Source organism: Cydia amplana, chromosome 27 (assembly GCF_948474715.1).
Source record: "Cydia amplana chromosome 27, ilCydAmpl1.1, whole genome shotgun sequence".
Lineage (NCBI taxonomy): Eukaryota > Metazoa > Arthropoda > Insecta > Lepidoptera > Tortricidae > Cydia > Cydia amplana.
Genome location: NC_086095.1, coordinates 2,014,892 through 2,038,310, shown reverse-complemented (window position 1 = coordinate 2,038,310; position 23,419 = coordinate 2,014,892). Strand labels below are relative to the sequence as shown.

Genomic DNA, 23,419 nt, shown 5'->3' with positions numbered 1-23,419 from the left:
AAACGCGGAAGGGAGAGTATTGAAGATGACCCTAGACCTGGCCGGCCTGTAGTAGCTACTTCACAAGAAAATATTGATAAAGTGGAAAAACTTATATTGGAAGATGGTCGAGTGAAGGTAAAATCTATAGCACAAGTAACCAATCTCTCTATTGGTACCGTACATGATATTATACATGACCATCTTAATATGTCAAAAGTAAGTGCAAGATGGGTTCCGCGAATGCTGACTCGGCTTCAAAAAGACATGCGTGTAGCTTGTTGTTCCGATTTTATTGACCTGTGCGGTGAAAATCCTGATGAGGTGCTGCAAAGAATAGTTACTGGAGATGAAACCTGGGTTCATCATTATGACCCAGAGAGTAAACAAGAGTCCATGCAGTGGCACATTAAGGGTTCAGCTCATCCCAAGAAGTTCAAGGTCATCCCTTCAGCTGGCAAGGTCATGGCCACGATATTTTGGGATTGTGAAGGAGTATTACTAATCGATTATAAAGAAAAAGGTGTAAATATCACAGGACAGTACTACGCTAACATTCTACGTCAATTAAAGGATGTAATTAAAGAAAAGAGGCGAGGAAAGTTAACCAAAGGTATTCTGCTTCTGCATGACAACGCCCCCGTCCATACTGCTCATATTGCCAAGGCAGCTATTGTTGAATGTGGGTTTAAAACTGTTACTCACCCACCGTATAGTCCGGACTTAGCCCTCAGCGACTTCTTTTTGCTCCCCAATCTTAAAAAGGATCTGCGTGGAAATAAATTTTCTGACGATGAAGCATTGAAGGCGGCAGTGGAGGAGCATTTTTACACGAAAGATAAAAAATATTTTTACGAGGGATTAAAAAAAATAATTGATCGATCTTTTAAGTGTATGAACATAGGGGGGGAGTATATTGAAAAATAAAAATATCAAACTTTTCGTACTTGTTTGTTTTCATTCTCATACCGAGAATATTTTGAATACCCCTCGTATAAGTAAAGAAAGAGTGGTAACTCCATACATCAGTTTTCTTACCAAAACGCGAGTTATTTCGTCGTCAACATTTAGCGTCAAGTAGCGGAATTTATCACTACTGCTAGTTGACAATAGATGTCGCAACGAACGAAAACTCTAATGCTCAACAATTTTCCTATTATATTTATTTTTCAATAGCTTACATTCCTGATATGATAGGTTTTCTAACTATTCGGATAACTTTTCTTATTTTAATGTAACGTAAATCAATATCGTACAATTAAATATGCCAGTAAAAAACCGTGTTATTTTTGCATTTTTAAGACACGCTATCTCTACAAATTTTTTGTTACTTAGTCAAGTAGTCATCATTATCATCATCATCATTAGTCCCATTGTGTTGAGGTAAGTAATGGCACAATATGATATAACCACATAAATCAACTGTTATAATCATAACCTTGCCGTCGTCAAGCAAAAAATATGATTTATTTCAAATATTTACTTTTCAATTGGCGTCCGTGACTCGTCTTTAAAAATTATCAGTGGCAAAGAAAAATCCATCTAATGTAGATGCTATTAAGTCTAATTTATTAGACTGTAGGTATTGCACAAATAGCAACACTTTTTAACTGTCCATCGGTGGACCTTATGCCTTTGGTAAATAAGGTTTACGAACTATCCGTTTTTAGATTCTCAATGTGTCAGCTATTTTTAGTAAACCTTGTGGGCTTCCCCGATCCCAGACGGTAAATATATAATATATACTTTTTTTTGGCAAATTTGAGCGGGTTAGCAACACTACGTTTGAATTGTTCGAAAATCGCGTGTCTTTTATATTTTATCTGTGGAACTGTTTTGTTTACATTTGATTGTCGGTTTTTGTTCGTTTCCTAGGGATACCATACTTTAGTTTGCTTTACATTGCTACTGACATATCCGAATTTAGAGACTATAAGATTCAATTCACCGATAGTTAGTTAAAAGTACGAGCTCATTTGTTATACTTATACTTACTGCTATTTTGGTCTAATTTATCTATTGCAACGTTTTGAAGCTATATGAAAATATGCGTTATATAGAAAACATCAAATGTCAAAACAAACGTAAAGGACGCACTTATGCGGCAGAAGGAGATGGGGATGTTTGCATAATTTGTTGCCTGTCGAAGCTCAGTGGCGCCCTCAATAAATTTTATGAATGACGATCCGTTAAGTGACGTATCTGCACAGGTATTACGTAATCTTTGGTGATGCTGTTGGAAACAGGAAATCTGTGATTTTCCGCCGAATGCTCGTCGTACATTATGCGAATATATTATTTTTACATTTTAAACCAACAAAAAGGGTTATTCCCACTAGTTTCCAAGTTTTGTTACCAGTGACAGACGGCAGCTAATGCCATAGAGAAATATAGCAAGAATAGAGTGCTCACTCCATAATTGAGCATTACTGATAATTCCGCTACTCGATGCTAGATGTCTACTAAGTACGAAAATAATAGTATTTTTGGTACTGATGATCACTCTATGTATTTTTTTCTCTATGCTAACGCTAATGTCTCTCTGTAACTTTCCATATAAGTGCTACAGAGAGAGATTAGCGTTTGGTTCGCTACGGCGCAAACGATTGGCATCTTGGCTAGGTCCTCAGTGCAGTGCGTATACGTGCACGTGCGCCTACGCTAAAATGTTGGCGCCGTGCACGCACAAGTCACGCCAGCGATGTGCCGTCTCCCATAAGGATCCGTATATTACAAACAGCAGCGGTGTCCCGTGTCTCTTATGGACCTATATTACAACGCAACTAATATAACCTTATCTTTTGTTACAGATACGATGACGTAACCAACAGTGCCAATCTACAAATAAGTGTTACTTACATTCGTACTTAAATAAGTTTTAACATGGACCCAGGGTACTTCGATATAGACAGGAAGCAGAATCCTAGGGAGACGGCCAATCTCATATCGAAATCATGTTTTTGGTAAGTATAGGTACATTATTGTTACTGGTGAATAGGCTATTTGACTGTTTTTAAAAGAAATCATTTTACACCATGCATGAAATAAAGCACCAAAAGATTAATAGAGAAACGTAGACAGCAATTATTTTTAGACACAATTACTATTTTAAAACCTGTATAAAACTATAAAGATTTGATTGTGACGTCACATGCTAGTGTTTCATATGAATTTCATAGTAGCAAAATCGTTTAGACAGTTCGAAAAAAGAAACCGATTTGACTAGTAGGAAAATACCCTATTATTACAGAGTACCTGTGGACACGTCCTGTCTCCATCATCAGATCAGCTCGCTGGTACCATACCTAATATTGCATTGTCACCCGACTTACATATATGTATGTATGCAAATTTTCAGCAGCTTCCTTGGGAGTCGGGAAGTGGGTCAAATTTAACTTGCAAGATTTAACCCGTACAAACATAGTTACATACATAGGTACTTACATGTAATGATTGCAAGTTAAATAAAAACTTGTAAAATTGTGTGATTTACGGAATCCTTGAACGCGAGTCCGACTCGCACTTGGCCGGTTTTTTCTTTATTCTCTGACTGATGACCTTAATTAAATCCTCCAGGTACACAAGGCCACTGTTCGTGAAAGGTCGCAAAGGTCAACTGAGCATATCAGATGTATACAGGTGCGTATTTTTTTTTAGCTTTTTATTAATTAACTAGCGACCCGCCCCGGATTCGCACGGGTAGTTCAACTAATTTACGCAAAACCTTTACAAATTATGCACCTAAACCATCCTCAAGAATCACTCTATTGATAGGTGAAAACCGCATGAAAATCCGTTCAGTAGTTTTTGAGTTTATCGCGAACAAACAGACAGACTCGGCAGGGGACTTTGTTTTATAGTATGTATTGATTTATTAAAAAAAAATGTTTAGTTAGCTCCGTTGAATCGTCTGGTCTTGTATCGGATTCGGCAGTTTGCCCAAAATATAAATTTGTTTGTTTGTAAGTGTAAGGCCTGAGTGGACGCTCTTGTTGGGCGTGCAGCGGGGCGGGGCGTGCGGCGTGCATGTTAAACAAATGCAACCGTATAGGAGCGGCCTTAGTGCACGCTGCTCACATCACTTGTGAGCCCGACGCCACGCTGCACGCCCCGCCGAACGCTCCGCTTTGTGCGTCCACTCAGGCCTTACACTAAGATTGTTCCCTTTTTCCAGATGTACGCCAGGGCACAGGGCGGCACCTCGAGGAGACGCGCTGGCCGAGAAATGGAAACAAGAGCTGGATAGCCGGGGTACCTAACAATAACACACTTTAAATGATTAAGGGTGGATCAACTATTTCTTGTTGTTATTCTGTTCGGTCAGCCAAGAGACAATAGTAGCATAGTTTGTTAGAAGACATTGTACACCACCTTCTGACACGCTTGGTAGACGACCCTCAATGGAAAGGGTTTATAAGTATCACAATAAAGCGTGTTTGGTGAATTTAAATCCCTGAAAATTAGGTTTTAAAGAGTGACCCAGGAGAACGTAACCATGGCAACGAGTGACAGGAAAAAGTTGATTCACCCAAAAATAGTTTCTTAAGTGTAAAGAGTATATATGTACCTACTTACCCTTACCCTTACTTGGAGCCGGTCTACCTAGCTTTATTTGACGTTCATAAGCGCATTGTAATTATGCCTACTTGAATAAACTATCTTTTACCTATATCTTTATCATACCTAGAAGTAGATATATGTGCTTCTAGGTACATATATCTAAATTGTATGTTTGTTATATTTCAGAAAAAGGCAAGAATCCGTCCCTACTGCGTGCTATTATTAAGATATACGGTCTCAAATTTATAATAGGAAATATATTGTTCGCCATTGTAGACGCTAGCATAAGGTGAGTTGCTTTATTCTATATTCAATATTTTTTAAAGTTTTACAAAAGGTACAACATTGTCTGTTGTAGATAAGGTTAATTTCAAATTGAAGTTATATGGTAATAGCGCCTTATTGAAAACCGACAAGAAATACTACTTTGGTTGAAAATTGCACATATAAATAGTACATACAGGCTGGCTAGGGCTGGGTCGATATGTGTACGAGGGGCGTTCAATATATAATGAGAATGAGATGCAAACTCTTTAAATATTAGGAAAGTAAATACTGGCCGGTAAAGCTAATCTACCTAGCTGATTGCCATGAAAAAAAAAACTAACTGTTTTTTGTTTAAAAAAAAATACGGCGATTTCTTTGCGATGCTGTTGAGTACGTTAGCGAAAATGGAGAAAATTGAACTGCGCGCCGTTATTAAATACTTGTGTTTGAAAAATTTTTCTACGGACCAAGTCAATTTAGATTTACGGGACACTTTAAGGTCTAATGCTCCTCCGTATTCGACAGTTGCACGTTGGTGCGCCGAATTTAGACGTGGAAGAACATCGACCATGGATGACCCCCGCTCCGGACGCCCTACTACAGCAGTAACTGAAGAAATTGTGAAAAAAGTCGAAAACTTAGTTTTGGCGGATCGTCGTGTCACGGTTCGTTTTATTGCTGAAAATGTAAAGATTTCAACGGGGAGCGTGCATAATATTTTACATGAACGCTTGGGTATGAAAAAGGTATCAGCGCGTTGGGTACCCAGAATGCTTACTGACACGCAAAAACAAACTAGAGTCGAGATTTGTCAAGAAGCTTTGGACCTGATACAGCAAGACCGGGAACTTTTTTTGGCGCGATTTATAACAATGGACGAAACATGGCTCCATCATTACGACCCTGAAACGAAACTGCAGTCTATGACATGGAAAAGGCCATCATCTCCAACTCCGAAGAAATTCAAGGTGGGCCCATCTGCCGATAAGGTCATGGGCTCTGTTTTTTGGGATGGTAAAGGGGTCGTAGTGATTGAGTATCTCGAGCATGGAGCCACAATTACGGGCTCTTTATATGCCAAACAAATAGCAACATTGCGCAATGAGATCCGTGAAAAACGGCGAGGTAAACTCTAGAAAATTGTGTTGTTCCATCAGGACAATGCACCGGCACACAAGTCCGCCGTTGCAATGGCTGCAATACGTGATGCTGGGTTCGATATCCTTAAGCATCCTCCGTATTCACCAGACCTCGCCCCTAGTGATTTCTACCTATTTCCGAGATTGAAGAAATACCTAAGAGGCAAGAAATTTGAAGACGACGACGCGGTAGTCGCTGCAGTACAAGATTTTTTAAGTACTCAAGATAAAACGTTTTTTAGAAATGGAATATTAAGTTTAGAAAAAAGATATACTAAGTGTATTATGCTAAAAGGTGACTATGTCGAAAAATAAAATAACATTTAATAAAAGTTGTATATAACATACTCATTCTCACTTTTTATTGAACGCCCCTCGTAAGATTGTCCTCTAATATTTATTTGTATATTTACTTTTTTTATTGAAAGTCGAAAGTGATCTAATATATTTTTGACCAGTGACCAAGGAGCCAAAATCAAAGAATATTACTAACTTATTTTTTTTTATTATGGAATAATAAATCTAATGTTATTTTTCTATAATAAAAACATGTAAGTTGGTAATATTCTTTAATATTGTCTCCTGGGTTACTGGTCAAAAAGATAGACAGATAGAATAATGAATTCCGTTTTTATTATTTATAGTTGTGAATAAATGTGTAAATGAGTCTTAAGTTAACTGCACATACTTCTACAGAGTAGAATGTAGAAGTTCTACTATAAATGTCGAATTTTCATAGTTACAATAAATTTTGTTACAATTGTTACTGCAAATTCTGCGGACACTCGAAATAAGATCGTTTTGATTTAGTTTAGCTTGGTCTGACTCTATGTAATTGTAAGTACTTATTGTTTATGAATGTTTATTTTCAGGCTATCCATTCCAATGTGTCTCGAGGGCTTAATAAACTATTTTTCACCGAACCACGCCGGCGTCAGCACCACTCTGGCGTACTTTTATGCGGCGGGCGTAGTAGGGTAAGTCTTGTAGAATTACTATAGTATTTTACCTGATATGCCTAAATAAGTTCAGCAAAATTTTTCATATAAGTAGGCTATTAAGTATGTGAAGAGTGTTGCTGAATTTGGTCTATAGGGTAATCTGTTATAACAATTAAAATTTGATTATTATTTAAATTTTAGTTTTTCCGCGAGTATTGATAAACGTCGTATGAAACACGTGTGCTATGGTCATTCATTACACACACATGCAGCTCGCACGCACATATCGCCTCGAGTGTAATGACCGTGGCTCACTTGTAAGTACCATAATGTACTATTTACTTTTTTTTTTACGTTGCAGTTTTATGGCGATAAATGCAAGTATGATGCATCCTATGTTGCTGTGGCTGTTGGACATGGCTATGAAAATAAGGGTTGCTTGTTGCTCCCTCATCTACAGGAAGGTATGTATGCATTAGAATATATAATATAATACCCGGTACTCCTCCTCATCTTGTCGTTTTCGTTGAAAGAAAAGTACAGTCAAGTTTGTATGACAATGATTTCTAAATCACAATTTTTTAGTTTAGACACACTTTTTTTGTTTCAGCTCCTTCGATTAGAAACCAGCGAGAGCGGTCTCTCCGGCCGAGTACTAACTCTCCTAACCGCCGACGCGCCACGATTCGACATGGCCTGTCTGTTCATGGTGGACCTTGTTCGAACACCCATAGAAAGCCTACTTATTGTGTACTTAATGTACAGGCAGATTGGTGTGGCTACATTAGTTGGAGTGGCGTTTCTGCTTATGTTCATACCTTTACAAGGTAAGTTCCATATCACAGTTGCTAATGAATCAAATTTTGGACCATTTTTTGTCTCCTGGGTTACCAAACGAAAAAGTTACTTCTAATCGCCGACGCTCCTCGTTTCAAGATAGCGTGCCTATATCTAATGTATAGATAAATCGTCGTGGCAACTTTAGCGTGCCTGGGCGTTGCAATTTTGCTTATGTTTATGTTGTTTATTCCTCTACCTACGAGGTTAGTTACATACACTAATCAATGTTTGGATTTTTTTGTCTCCTGAGTTACCAAAAGAAACAAGTGTCTAATTTTTTATTTCACATTAAGCAACTAAGTTGTTCTAACTCAAACAACAAAAGATTTACGGCAGTTGTCCACCGTCAAAATATTTCTTGATCTACACGCTTCATTTCGAATCAAATTTTTCTGTTTTCAGGTTACCTGGGCAAAATATCCAGTAAACTACGTCGGAAAACTGCCATGCGGACCGACAACAGAATCAGACTTATGAACGAGGTCATACAGAGTATAGAAGCTATCAAGATGTATGCTTGGGAGAACGCGTTCGCTAGGATCATAGGAGAGGCTAGGAAGTAAGTATATGCTGCAGTGGTCAGTATCCATAGACTACGGCAACGGCTTAGGGTATGCTTTTTACAAGCTTTTATCTAGCAATGTTAGTGTTTCAAACAACAACATTGCATTTGTTCGGGTCAAATCTTGCAAGCTAAATTAGACCCACTTCCCATTATTTGATTGAACTGAAACTTTACACACGTATGTAAGATACACACACAACAACATTGTATTTCATTGTTACGTGTGTAACAATGAAATATAATGGTACCATCGAGTTGATCTTATGATGGTCACGGGAGGTGGCAACCTTGTGTTTGGGGTTGTTAACATTATCTAGACGAGTATTAGTTGCCTGTAGAAAGGAAAGTATAGTCAGCGATAAAAGCTCCTAAAAAAATTAATGTTTGATAAAAAACATATTTAATCATTATTCATAAAAAAAAATACATATGTTAGAGACCAGAGCACTACTAATAAATACATACCTAGTTATGGTTTTTTTGTCTATTGGCCTCCATTTCACATCGGTAACTCAGTGGACACAACCGTTGATCTGACTAATCCGATACCTTACGCCCCTTACGGAATTATTCACTTTCGTTTTTATTTTCCTTTTCAATATTCTAACATTTTCCTTTTTATTCCAGAAAAGAAATGAACATAATAAAAAAGATGTCCTGGCTGCGCGCAGTCATGATATCCTGCGTCAAACTCAACACCAAAGTCGCCATATTTCTCTCCATAATCTCATTCCTATCATTCGACAACGAGTTAACCGCCGCCAAAGTTTTCGTCATATTCTCCTACTACGAGATACTGAAGTATACTTTAGTGGATTTCCTGCCTCTTGCTATCACTTTCACTCTCGAGGCGTACGTGAGTGTGAAGAGGATGCAGGAGTTTTTGTTGTTGCCGGAGGTGGATAATAAGGATGGGGTGGATTTGATGGTGATTGATGAGAAGGTGAAGGTTAATGGGGTTTTTGAGAAGATTGGTAATGGGTAAGCATTCTTATCTGTGACGTTATCTATGAAAAGGGACCTTATTATCGATGGCGCTTACGTCATTATTAACGATGCTCCGATATAAATACAATGCCGCGCGACGCTGTGTGGCGTAAGCGCCATCGACAATAAGGTCCCTTTTCATAGATAATGCCCCATCTATGTTTTGAAATCCTAAACATAATCCTTGATACAATACGATTGCACTTCACTATCATCTTATTTTATAATCTAAAATTACAGACAGATGAAGCATTTTATACAGGGTGTAATCTAAAACGTGATACCAGATAATCAAACCTGAATCTTTTCATGATTTTGAACAACTTTAACTATGGGGTCAATTTTGTAATATTAAAAAAAATTGAGCTGTTCCATAGAAATGGTCAAGGAGAGGTAGACAAAAATGTATGGCAAAGATTTTTTTTATTGTTAATTTACAAAGTTGACCCCATAGTAAAAGTTGTTTAAATCATGAAAAGATTCAGGTTTGATTATCTTGTATCACGTTTTAGATTACACCCTGTATTACAATGACTAAACAAGCGATTATTTATCTGTCAGCTGGTTTTTGTAGAATGAATTGGCGAATTACCTTTTCGCACGTGTATTGTACAACGTTTTACAGTACATATGGCCCTTTAAATTTTTTACATAGGCACGTACTGCTCTTAATCCCGTCCTAGGGCGGTAAAGCAGCACCATATTATGTACTGTAAAAGTCTATTTCAATCTAAATTTAAGTTCAAACTTCATATTACATTCAGTTCTCTATTTGAAAATTCAAATCTCAACGTTTAAACATGCGGCAGTGTAACCTTACCCTATCCAGCGGGAAATGGATAGGTTAAGGTTAAAGGGTAACCCAGGAGACGTAACATTACTTAAAAAATATCTATTATTTATATGTTCACAGGCAACAAGCCTACATAAAATCGGACACGAACCTCGAGAAGCTAGCGAAGCCACAAGTCCTTGTGGCCCTGAAGAACTACACGGCGTATTGGAAAAACGCCGAGTCGGGTGACAGCGGGGACAATATGGACAGGAAAACGCTCGCGCTCAGCGATATCAATCTAGTTGTGAGTAAAGATTAAATAAATGGGTGATCAACTTTTTTGTGTACTTTCCCTTGGACAACTCTTTAAACCCTAATTTCATGGGATTAAAATTTTACTTAACATGTTAATAGGGATGTTGACAATTTTTTGGAACTGGTTTCATTTTGTAGATGGATACGTAATAATTACAGAAAAAAATATTAAAAAAATATATTCATTAATTTTGAATAAAAAAACATGTATAATAAGTTTCGTGTTTAAATTTCGCGCCTAAACGCTCCAAACTATCACGTGACCTTGATGACGTAACGGCGTTTTAAACAAACTGCTGTCAGTCATTTTTTTAAATTCTTTATATGGCAACTGACAAAATTTTTTTAAAGCCTTAACACACTACCGCATCGGACAGCGACCTTCTTTCTCGCTCTAACTTATAGCTGCGTCCTTAACGCACCACCTTACACACTATCGATTCGTGCGCCGCACCGCACCAAGATCGCGTTTCGGTACGATAATTTGTAGACACTTAGGCTTGTCTTTGGTGGTTCCACTGTGATTACGTCACGCGCTCCGATTGGCGTTTGCAGTCACGTGATACTGGGCATTATTTTTAACCGACTTCAAAAAAAAAAGGAGGTTCTCAGTTTGACCCGTATGTATGTATGTATGTATGTATGTATGTATGTATGTATGTATGTATATTTGTTCGCGATTATCTCGCGTTTGGCTGAACCGATTTTGATGCGGTTTTCAAAAAAGTGTTTCTTACATTCTGGAGAAGGTTTTAGTATACATAGATCTGAGCTGATGCTGAACCCTGGCTGTACCTAGTGGAACTCAAGTTTGGTGCAACATAGGCTCACGCTGTTTTGGTCATCCGTCACACCTTGATGAGCACTTGGGAGAGCAGTACCCAAGATAGAGCTGATGCTGAACCCTGGATGTACCTAGTGGAACTCAGGTTTGGTGCAACATAGGCTCACGCTGTTTTGGTCATCCAACACGCCTTGATGAGCACTTGGGAGAGCAGTACCCAAGATAGAGCTGATGCTGAACCCTGGATGTACCTAGTGGAACTCAGGTTTGGTGCAACATAGGCTCACGCTGTTTTGGTCATCCGTTACATCTTGATCAGCACTTGGGAGAGCAGTACCCAAGATAGAGCTGATGCTGAACCCTGGCTGTACCTAGTGGAACTCAGGTTTGGTGCAACATAGGCCCACGCTATTTTGGTCATCCGTCACATCTTGATGAGCACTTGGGAGAGCAGTACCCAAGATAGAGCTGATGCTGAACCCTGGCTGTACCTTTTTAGTGATAGGTAGGGACTTCATTGCATAGAACGGTACTATTCAGGTTGTGTACTGTAGTGGGACTCAGGTTTTGTTGCTACATAGGCCGACGTTATTTTGGTCATCCGTCACATCTTGATGAGCACTTGGGAGAGCAGTACCCAAGATAGAGCTGATGCTGAACCCTGGCTGTACCTAGTGGAACTAAGGTTTGGTGTAACCAGGGTTGGGCAGTATTTCAATTACATGTATTTGAAATACAAATTAGTATTTTGTATTTGTATTTCAAATACTACCTCAAAAGTATTTTGTATTTGGTATTTCAAATACTGCACTCACATGTATTTAGTATTTTGTATTTCAAATACTTCAAGCTTCAAAATACATTTCTATAAATACATTTTATTAAATTCTATAATCCTAAAATGTCTAATCTCTCGCACAAGCTGTGAGCCGACCGCGAACCTCCGATCCAGCCGAGATACAATTTTCATTGGCTGGATACTGGATCTATATTAGGTCAACTTCTGCGTGGAACTTTTCGTTTAAATCTAGGGGATAGGGTCATTGCAGTAGTTTCCGTCCATGCACTAGTTTTCGACGACTTGACGGATTATCAAATATATATTTCATTTTTAATTTACTACTTTTTGCGAAATCTTCATCTTCCTCGCGTTGTCCCGGCATTTTGCTACGGCTCATGGGAGCCTGGGGTCCGCTTGGAAACTAATCCCAGTAATTGGCGTTGGCACTAGTTTTTACGATAGCGACTGCCATCTGACCTTCCAACCCAGAGGGTAAACTAGGGCCGTAATTGGAATTAGTCCGGTTTCCCCACGATGTTTTCCTTCACCGAAAAGCGACTGGTAAATATCAAATGATATTTTGTACATAGTTCCGAAAAACTCATTGGTTCGAGCCGGGGTTCGAACTCGCGACCTCCGGATTGCAAGTCGCACGCTCTTACCGCTAGGCCACCAGCGCTTCCTTTTTGCGAAATATCATTGTTATATGTAGAAAGATATATTGCTTAGACGCCTTAGACATAAGGATTGAAATCAGTCCAAATTTGTGCAGGAATGTAGGTATATATTCAAATTTCGTCAAGTGGACGTAAACTAGAGCTGGACGAAAACTAGCGCAATGACCCTATAAGTTTATATGAAAGGATATTCGTTAACGTTAAAACTAAATGCTAAACAAAAAAATAAATAAAGGTATATTTTGTAATTGAAATACATTATTTTAAACAATGTAATTTGTATTTTGTATTTCAAGTACCTACCTATCACTAAAAAGTAAAAAATAAAATAAAATAAATAAAAAAGAATTAAAATATTAAAAATAAACAAAAATAAACCCAAAATAAAATAACTTAATATAATATCTTTTTTAAAAAAAGGGAACCGCCTTCAAAAAACCAACCCACTGAAAAGCACAAAATAATTTCTATATGGCACTCCTCTACGTGTCCAGTCCCTATCCCGTCAAAAGCAAATTTCTGCCAAAAAGTAATTAATACCTAATAATAAGAAAATTAATAATCATTCGGGTAATTACTTAGTTTTTGAAGGCGGTGCCAAACCAACAAAAACATTCTTTACTACCAATCAGAAAAAAAATACGAGTACGTTGTAGTACCTACAAGAACTAAATTAATGAGTAAACCAACTATGTCTTTATAATGCAAGTAAGTGAAGCGTTCGTTCTTCGTTGTCTAAAATATCGGTTCTCAAAAATTTTGGTTTGGCACCGACTTCAAAAACTAAGTAATTACCCGGATGATTATTAATTTTCTTATTATTAGGTATTAATTACTTTTTGGCAGAAATTTGCTTTTGACGGGATAGGGACTGGACACGTAGAGGAGTGCCATATAGAAATTATTTTGTGCTTTTCAGTGGGTTGGTTTTTTGAAGGCGGTTCCCTTTTTTTAAAAAAGATATTATATTAAGTTATTTTATTTTGGGTTTATTTTTGTTTATTTTTAATATTTTAATTCTTTTTTATTTATTTTATTTTTAAATACTTTTGATTATTTTTAATTAATTTATTACGCATATTTACACTTGCAAAATATGATTTTCCGCGTTCTAGTATTCCCTGCTATGGTAAAAACATAACATGTTATATATTCGCGATTCATGTCAACATCCCTATTGAACGTGATTCAACATGCCTTCTATCAAACTGTACCACTACACTACTAATTTGAATTTCGCGCTTTTTTTTTCTATTGACAAACTGGGTTTGCCAGAGAATAAATTATATTTTTGACAAAAAACTTTTTTTTTTCAGATAAAACCCGAGACCCTAACCACCATAGTAGGTACAGTCGGCTCCGGCAAGTCCACGATACTGCAAGCCATACTGCGCGAGCTGCAACCGAGTCAAGGGCACTTGGAGGTCACGGGCACGGTGGCGTACGCCGCGCAGGACCCTTGGCTCTTCGAGGCTTCTGTGAGTACCATCATTAAGAGGAAAGGTAACGGTTCAAACGTCGGCAACGCGCATGTAACACCTCTGGAGTTGCAGGCGTCCATAGGCTGACTGCTTACCATCAGGCGGCCCGTATGCTTGTTTGCCACCGATGTGGTATTAAAAACGTAGTCCTCATTTTCCTTAGATTATTAACATTATGGAAAAAAATTAAAGCACATTGTAATTTTGACAGAGATGAATTCACCCATTGACCACGAACGCTGTAAATAGTTTGAAATGTCGGGATGTATTTTAAATTCATTATATGGGTGAATCAACTTGTTCTTGTCACTTGTTGGTATGGTTACGTTCCCCTGGGTCACTCTATAAAAACCTGATTTTTAGTCATTTAAATTCTCTTTGTGAAACTTATAAACCCTTTCCATTGAGGGTCGTCTACCAAGCGTGTCAGAAGAAGGTGGTGTACAATGTCTTTTAATTTTTTTTTTTTAATTTTTTTTCAAAAAGTATATCTATTATTTCTAACTAACTATGGTACTATTTATTGTCTCTTGGCTGACCGGACAGAATAACAACAAGAAATAGTTTAAATTACATCCAGCCGTTTCGTTACCTTTATACACCGTGTTTTTATTGAATTCTGTTAACTTCGGGGTATGGTTAAGTACGTTTAAGAGAACTAAATGGCATAGTTAATTTAAAAAAAAAACCGCAATGTTTAAGATTCCATTTTGCGAACCACGAGCAAAGCTCAGGTATCAATATTAGCACGAGCGGTTAAACAACAACTTTGCCCCCGAGTGAAACAAATAAATATTGTTCCAGGTCCGTCAAAACATCCTGTTCGGCCAAGAGATGGACCTCAGGAGATACAAGCAAGTCATCAAGTGCTGCCAGCTAAAGAGCGACCTGGAGATACTGTCTCACGGAGACAAGACCATCGTCGGCGAACGAGGTAACCTTCAAGAAAATATGACCTCGGGCACTCGGGCACTAGTGGCTCTGTGAGCTGTAGACCTCGCGAGCAGAGCTAAAACTGAATAAATGTATGGCAAAAATATTTATTAAAATATAGGTATAGCACATGTAATTAAATAAACAAAAAATTAAAAACTACATAAAGCTACAAACAAAAATTAAACGAATACGCTTAACCCGCGCTTGATAAATAAAAAATACGAAATTTCTATTTTTTTCAAAATAAAAAAATTAAATAAAAAACAACTATACGAAATTTAAGTATAAAAAAAAATACAAAAAGTTATGTAGCAGTATACAATTACTGGGGATGGAACCAGGGACCTGCCGATGCAAACAAAAAAAGCGAACGTTTGCAAAATACGCCATTATAGTTCTTACTAAAGCTGACGAAATCTAGCTACTCATTCTCAAGTAAAAACTAAATACCGCCAAAACCAGCGATACAAATTTTCTGAATTTTTGGCCTTTTAATCTATAAACATATCTCAAAAGGAAAAAACTTTTATGATACCGATACGACTATTTGTTTAGGCGGGAGCTATCACGACTACGCCATTTTGAAAAATTTCCAAAAACCGGATCGACAAAAAAAAAATATTTAGTCATAGAATTCGGTCACAAAATTTCACGAAAATTGGTTAAGAATTGCGACCTGTAGAGGAGAACATCCGGACATACAAAAGCAAAATACCCGAGTCAAAACGTAGACCTTCGCTACGCTTCGGTCAATAATCCATACTAATACTACGCTTCGGTCAATTATAAATGCGAAAGTGTGTCTGTCTGTCTGTCTGTTTGTTACCTCTTCACGCTTAAACCGCTGAACAGATTTAGTTTAAATTTGGCATAGAGATAGTTTGAGTCCCGGGAAAGGACATAGGGTAGTTTTTATCCCAAAAATCTTCCTTTAAGGGGGTGAAAAGGGGGGTGCAAGTTTGTATGGGGAATCGTTAAAAAGCAGATTGGGTAAAAATAAGCTACGCAAATTACTAACTCCACGCAGACGAAGTCGCGGGCAAAAGCTAGTAATATTATAAATGCGAAAGTGTGTCTGTCTGTCTGTCTGTTTGTTTGTTACCTCTTCACGCTTAAACCGCTGAACGGATTCAGTTTTAATTTGGCATAGAGATAGTTTGAGTCCCGGGGAAGGACATAAGGTAGTTTTGAACATCCTGTTCAGTCAAGAGATGGACCTCAGGAGATACAAGCAGGTTATCAAGTGCTGCCAGCTTAAGAGCGACCTGGAGATACTGTCTCACGGAGACAAGACTATCGTCGGTGAACGAGGTAACCTACATGAACACAAAATAAATAATAAATAACGTTTTGTTAGAGTGAACCTTCTGTACCTACTACAGGTACAGAAGGTTCACTCTAACAAAAAGCGTCTATCTATTACGACAGATATGACCGCTAGGTGGCGCAAGCGCGAGCAGGCGGCCGTTCCGTAGCGGTGCGCGGCAACTACTATGGCTAGACACCAAAATTGGTGTGGGCCGCATGTACTTGTAGCGACGCGACGAAATCGCGCCTGCTTCGGGTGGTAGGTAGCTCAGTTGACAGAGCGATGGGAATTTATCCACTTTGAATTTATTTCTAAGCTTCAATCTCGTACCTTACTTAGGCCACTCAGCAAGCATCGTCGCCTAAACACGGTATTCGACTGAAAAGCTCTATTAAATCACGATTGTGTAATAGTACATTACGATACAAGTGCGAAGTGCGAAAAAATAGGAATTGCGAATTACCTAGTCGCACATGTATCGTACAACGATTTACAGTACATATGGCCCTTTGAATTTGCGACATAGTTACGTAATGTGCTAATTATCGCACTAGTGCGGTAAAGTAGCATCATATGTACTGTAAAATACTATTTGATTGTCACAGGGGCTTCACTATCCGGCGGACAGCGAGCTCGCATATCGCTGGCGAGATGTGTGTACCAACACGCCGACGTGTACCTACTGGACGACCCGCTAGCCGCTGTCGATGCTAAGGTAGTTCATTCATTCACTCATTCAATCATTCATTCATTCACTATCCGGCGGACAGCGAGCTCGCATATCGCTGGCGAGATGTGTGTACCAACACGCCGACGTGTACCTACTGGACGACCCGCTAGCCGCTGTCGATGCTAAGGTAGTTCATTCATTCACTCATTCAATCATTCATTCATTCACTATCCGGCGGGCAGCGAGCTCGCATATCGCTGGCGAGATGTGTGTACCAACACGCCGACGTGTACCTACTGGACGACCCGCTAGCCGCTGTCGATGCTAAGGTAGTTAATTCATTCACTCATTCAATCATTCATTCATTCACTATCCGGCGGGCAGCGAGCTCGCATATCGCTGGCGAGATGTGTGTACCAACACGCCGACGTGTACCTACTGGACGACCCGCTAGCCGCTGTCGATGCTAAGGTAGGTCATTCATTCACTCATTCAATCATTCATTCATTCACTATCCGGCGGGCAGCGAGCTCGCATATCGCTGGCGAGATGTGTGTACCAACACGCCGACGTGTACCTACTGGACGACCCGCTAGCCGCTGTCGATGCTAAGGTAGGTCATTCATTCACTCATTCAATCATTCATTCATTCATTCATTCACTATCCGGCGGGCAGCGAGCTCGCATATCGCTGGCGAGATGTGTGTACCAACACGCCGACGTGTACCTACTGGACGACCCGCTAGCCGCTGTCGATGCTAAGGTAGGTCATTAATTCACTCATTCAATCATTCATTCATTCATTCATTCACTATCCGGCGGGCAGCGAGCTCGCATATCGCTGGCGAGATGTGTGTACCAACACGCCGACGTGTACCTACTGGACGACCCGCTAGCCGCTGTCGATGCTAAGGTAGTTCATTCATTCACTCATTCAATCATTCATTCATTCACTATCCGGCGGACAGCGAGCTCGCATATCGCTGGCGAGATGTGTGTACCAACACGCCGACGTGTACCTACTGGACGACCCGCTAGCCGCTGTCGATGCTAAGGTAGTTCATTCATTCACTCATTCAATCATTCATTCATTCACTATCCGGCGGACAGCGAGCTCGCATATCGCTGGCGAGATGTGTGTACCAACACGCCGACGTGTACCTACTGGACGACCCGCTAGCCGCTGTCGATGCTAAGGTAGGTCATTCATTCACTCATTCAATCATTCATTCATTCACTATCCGGCGGGCAGCGAGCTCGCATATCGCTGGCGAGATGTGTGTACCAACACGCCGACGTGTACCTACTGGACGACCCGCTAGCCGCTGTCGATGCTAAGGTAGGTCATTCATTCACTCATTCAATCATTCATTCATTCATTCATTCACTATCCGGCGGGCAGCGAGCTCGCATATCGCTGGCGAGATGTGTGTACCAACACGCCGACGTGTACCTACTGGACGACCCGCTAGCCGCTGTCGATGCTAAGGTAGGTCATTCATTCACTCATTCAATCATTCATTCATTCATTCATTCACTATCCGGCGGGCAGCGAGCTCGCATATCGCTGGCGAGATGTGTGTACCAACACGCCGACGTGTACCTACTGGACGACCCGCTAGCCGCTGTCGATGCTAAGGTAGTTCATTCATTCACTCATTCAATCATTCATTCATTCACTATCCGGCGGACAGCGAGCTCGCATATCGCTGGCGAGATGTGTGTACCAACACGCCGACGTGTACCTACTGGACGACCCGCTAGCCGCTGTCGATGCTAAGGTAGTTCATTCATTCACTCATTCAATCATTCATTCATTCACTATCCGGCGGACAGCGAGCTCGCATATCGCTGGCGAGATGTGTGTACCAACACGCCGACGTGTACCTACTGGACGACCCGCTAGCCGCTGTCGATGCTAAGGTAGGTCATTCATTCATTCATTCATTATGGATGTGTTCACTATCCAGTGGGTAGCTCGCATAAATCACTTGCGAGATGTGTGTACCAACACGCCGACGTGTACCTACTTGACGACCCGCTAGCCGCGGTCGATGCCAAGGTAGGTCATTCATTCATTCATTCATTCATTATCGATTACATAAGTATAAATAAGTCTAAGGAAAAAACGTGCCTCGGTTAATCTAGAAAAGATGGCGCCATACCTTTGGCCTACAATTTTAACACATATCAGTGAAAGAACAAGGATCAAAGTCGTATGGCGTTCTAAAAGTTTTAATCCTGTGTCGAAAGATGGCAGTAAATTTACTTTGACTACAAAATTTACTATGACAATTAGCCTCTATACCTAGAACCTACATAATTCTCTTTGCCTACGAGTAAGGAAACCAATTTTGCATGTATAACTGGCCTTAAAATTTATAGTTTATGATGGTTCATTATTTTGTAAGTGGGTAGATTTGCACAGTGTAGTTTTTCCTCACCCTTTGACCACGAACGCTGTAAGGGATTCGAAACGTCGGGATGTAGTATAAATTCAATATACGCGATATAATCCGTTTTAATAGTTTTATTTCATGAGTAACTATCGCGGCATAGAGAAAAAAATACATAGTGCTCACTCCATACATCAGTTTTGGTACCAAAAGGACTATTAGCATCTAGCATCGAGTAGCGAAACTATCAGTACTGCTACTTGACAATAGATGTAGCACCGACCGGAAAGTCTTATGCTGTTGAGATAAGACTTTCCGGTCGATGCTACATCTATTGTCAAGTAGCAGTACTGATAGTTCCGCTTCTCGATGCTAGATGTAGACATTGAAATTAATAGTCTGAACTGATGTATTGATTGAGCACTCTTGTCTTACTATATTTCTCTATGATCGCGGTAACCGAAGACAATATTATGAAATGGTTATGTGTTCCACAGGTAGCCCAGGCTATGTACGAGGAATGCATTCGCGGGTTCCTGAAGCACTCGGCAGTAGTGCTGGTCACACACCACGCGCACTACGCGCGGCACGCGGACAACGTATGCGTCATGCGTTCCGGGAAGGTGAGACTAAAGCTAGGGACACACTTAGACCACGTATGGAATGCATTATGACCTTCGATCAACACGGGCTTCCGACACGTCTGAAGGGATAGGCCCACAGACAATCCAACCTCTAGACATAGCATAGTCGCGCTACCCCCTCTGCCACACATACGGTAGCGTCACTCCATCTTCGAGTCAATCCCGTGCCGTGATTGGTCCGTGTCTTTGAACGGACCAATCACTGCACGGGATTCGCTCACCTCGTCCCCCCGCACCCCCGTATTTTTGGCAGCATCGGTTTCATGAAAGAATTGGCCTAAGCTCAGTCTAGAGGTTGGATTGTCAGTGGATAGGCCCAAGCGATATCTTGACATACAAATCATTCTGCCATTTTTCGCGGGGGGGAACGTGCACACAGTCGCACTTCTCACACACTTACATACAAAATCCAATCTGTAATGACGACACACAAATACATAGAAAATGACACAAATACAATGCGAATGCCGCATCCCTTCCGTGTTGATCGAAGATTATGACAATCTGAATCCTGAAATTTGTATGCTTAGAACCATAGAGAAATATACTTAAGTAAAGAAAGAGTGGTAACTCCGTACATCAGTTTTCTTACCAAAACGCGAGTTATTTTGTAGTCGACATCTAACGTCAAGTAGCGGACATTATCAGTTCTGCTAGTTGACAATAGATGTAGCGGCAAACAAAAACTCTAATGCTCGACAATGTTTAACTAATATTATAACCGGATTAACTGGAACTCTATTTTTAACTTCTGCTCATAATATTAGTTGTAAATTGTTTTAGTAGTACATTTTTCGTCAGTAGCGATACTTATGACATCTGGTGTCAAGTAGTGGTACTGATAGTTCCACTACTTGACGTTAGATGTCGACTAGGAAATAAGTCAACAACAGGAGGCAGACAACGCGACGGGGGATAATACGCAATGAAATCGCGATTCGGACATTCCTTGATTGTTCCGGAAATATGATTTTATTGCCGAAACCGAAACCGAATTTTCGGTTGGTCACTAATAATCCATACTAATATTATAAATGCGAAAGTGTGTCTGTCTGTCTGTCTGTTACCTCCTCACGTTTAAACCTCTGGTATGAAGATAGTTTGAGTCCCGGGAAAGGGCATAGGATACTTTTTATCTCAGAACTCACCCCTTAAGGGGGTGGAAATTTGTATGGGCAATCAATAACCGCTGAACCGATTTAGTTGAAATTTGGCATGGAGATAGGTTGAGTCCCGGGGAAGGACATAGGGCAGTTTTTATCCCAAAAATCTCCCTTTCAGATGGTGAAAAGGGGGGTGGAAGTTTGTATGGGGAATCGTTAAAAAGCAGATTGGGTAAAAATAAGCTACCCAAATTACTAACTCCACGCAGACGAAGTCGCGGGCAAAAGCTAGTATTGTTATATTTAATTGTAATCAACTGTTTATCATTTAGATTGTAGCACAAGGCACCTACCACGAACTGCAGAACGGCGTGCAAGAGTTCAACGCCCTCATCGAGATGGGGGAAAAGATAGAAGAGAAGAAACAGAAAGAGAAGATAGTATACGAGAACCAGGACAGCGTGGTATGTTGCTGTCTCATGTATGTATTTATTATAGTTGAGCCAGACACTTGCTGCTCGCAAATACATAGGTCACTAGATAACCTTTAAAAACTATATTTCCATAGACAATTTTTGGAGGGAAAGCATTTACTTTCTTTTTAAATATATGTACCTACTTATAAAAAAAAAGCGGCCAAGTGCGAGTCGGACTCGCCCATGAAGGGTTCCGTATTTAGGCGATTTATGACGTATAAAAAAAAACTACTTACTATATCTCGTTCAAACCAATTTTCGGTGGAAGCTTACATGGTAATGTACATCATATATTTTTTTTAGTTTTATCATTCTCTTATTTTAGAAGTTACAGGGGGGGGGGACACACGTTTTACCACTTTGGAAGTGTCTCTCGCGCAAACTATTCAGTTTAGAAAAAAATGATATTAGGAACCTCAATATCATTTTTGAAGACCTATCCATAGATACCCCACACGTATGGGTTTGATGAAAAAAAAAATTTTGAGTTTCAGTTCGAAGTATGGGGAACCCCAAAAATTAATTGTTTTTTTTTCTATTTTTGTGTGAAAATCTTAATGCGGTTCACAGAATACATCTACTTACCAAGTTTCAACAGTATAGTTCTTATAGTTTCGGAGAAAAGTGGCTGTGACATACGGACGGACAGACAGACGGACAGACAGACGGACAGACAGAGATGACGAATCTATAAGGGTTCCGTTTTTTGCCATTTGGCTACGGAACCCTAAAAATGGACGGACGGAATGGCTACAAGTGCTACTATATGCGGCCCACACCAATTTTGGTGTCTAGCCATAGTAGTTACCGCGCATCGCTACGGAACGGCCGCCTGCTCGCGCTTGCGCCACCTAGCGGTCATATCTGTCGTAATATATGTGTTTTGTTAGAGAGTGAACCTTCTGTACACAATTTGATTTTCATCATTGTTTTGTAATTTCATGTAACTCAAAATTTTATAATAAAATTCATATAATTTCAAAGGTATACAGCTGTGTTTTCGGCGCTGAAAACTTGAGAGCGGAGTGCAAAAGGAGTGTACGTTTTTGACCTGATTTTGGTAGTTTAACTTATTTGTGAAAAAATCATTGATTCACGTATAATTAGATTTAGGTATGTGCGTATAGCCTCAATTAGTTTAGAATATTACTATCGGATCAATGTCATCAAAAATTTCAATGAAAATATGACGTTTATAATGACACTCCCTCACTTTGCTGGAGCAACGTTAGCTTAGATGGACTCTTAGCGTAGCTTTAACAGTGAGTGAAAAATGTTAGAAAAACACTATATTAGCTTAGCATTTGGATCAGTAGTTGTTTTTTTTTACACTTCTTATAGCTTTTTTAATATATTACATGTATTCAGTATTATATTTATGTACATGTCGATCCACGAAAGCTGACACGAATGGAATGAATGAGTGAATGGAAATATTTATGTGTATAACAGATAAACAAAAAAACCGGCCAAGTGCGAGTCGGACTCGCGCACGGAGGGTTCCGCACCATCAACAAAAAATAGAGCAAAACAAGCAAAAAAACGGTCACCCATCCAAGTACTGACCCCGCCCGACGTTGCTTAACTTCGGTCAAAAATCACGTTTGTTGTATGGGAGCCCCACTTAAATCTTTATTTTATTATGTTTTTAGTATTTGTTGTTATAGCGGCAACAGAAATACATCATCTGTGAAAATTTCAACTGTCTAGCTATCACGGTTCGTGAGATACAGCCTGGTGACAGACGGACGGACGGACGGACGGACGGACGGACGGACGGACGGCGGAGTCTTA

The 23,419-nt window shown here is 39.7% G+C and overlaps 1 protein-coding gene across 1 annotated transcript in view; it reads left to right on the top strand.

The window, feature by feature from the left end:
* The window catches only part of LOC134660501 (probable multidrug resistance-associated protein lethal(2)03659), a 76,045-nt gene that overhangs the window by 20,619 nt on the left and 32,007 nt on the right, over positions 1–23,419 (top strand). The window contains exons 2-16 of the mRNA XM_063516272.1: positions 2,790–2,942; positions 3,556–3,618; positions 4,154–4,230; positions 4,726–4,828; positions 6,818–6,922; positions 7,248–7,350; positions 7,497–7,713; positions 8,129–8,285; positions 8,919–9,272; positions 10,192–10,357; positions 13,927–14,088; positions 14,896–15,025; positions 16,942–17,051; positions 19,900–20,025; positions 21,482–21,613. Of these exons, the coding sequence (XP_063372342.1) occupies positions 2,863–2,942; positions 3,556–3,618; positions 4,154–4,230; positions 4,726–4,828; positions 6,818–6,922; positions 7,248–7,350; positions 7,497–7,713; positions 8,129–8,285; positions 8,919–9,272; positions 10,192–10,357; positions 13,927–14,088; positions 14,896–15,025; positions 16,942–17,051; positions 19,900–20,025; positions 21,482–21,613 (2,085 nt within the window). The 5' untranslated portion in view covers positions 2,790–2,862. The remainder of the gene's footprint in view (positions 1–2,789; positions 2,943–3,555; positions 3,619–4,153; positions 4,231–4,725; positions 4,829–6,817; positions 6,923–7,247; positions 7,351–7,496; positions 7,714–8,128; positions 8,286–8,918; positions 9,273–10,191; positions 10,358–13,926; positions 14,089–14,895; positions 15,026–16,941; positions 17,052–19,899; positions 20,026–21,481; positions 21,614–23,419) is intronic.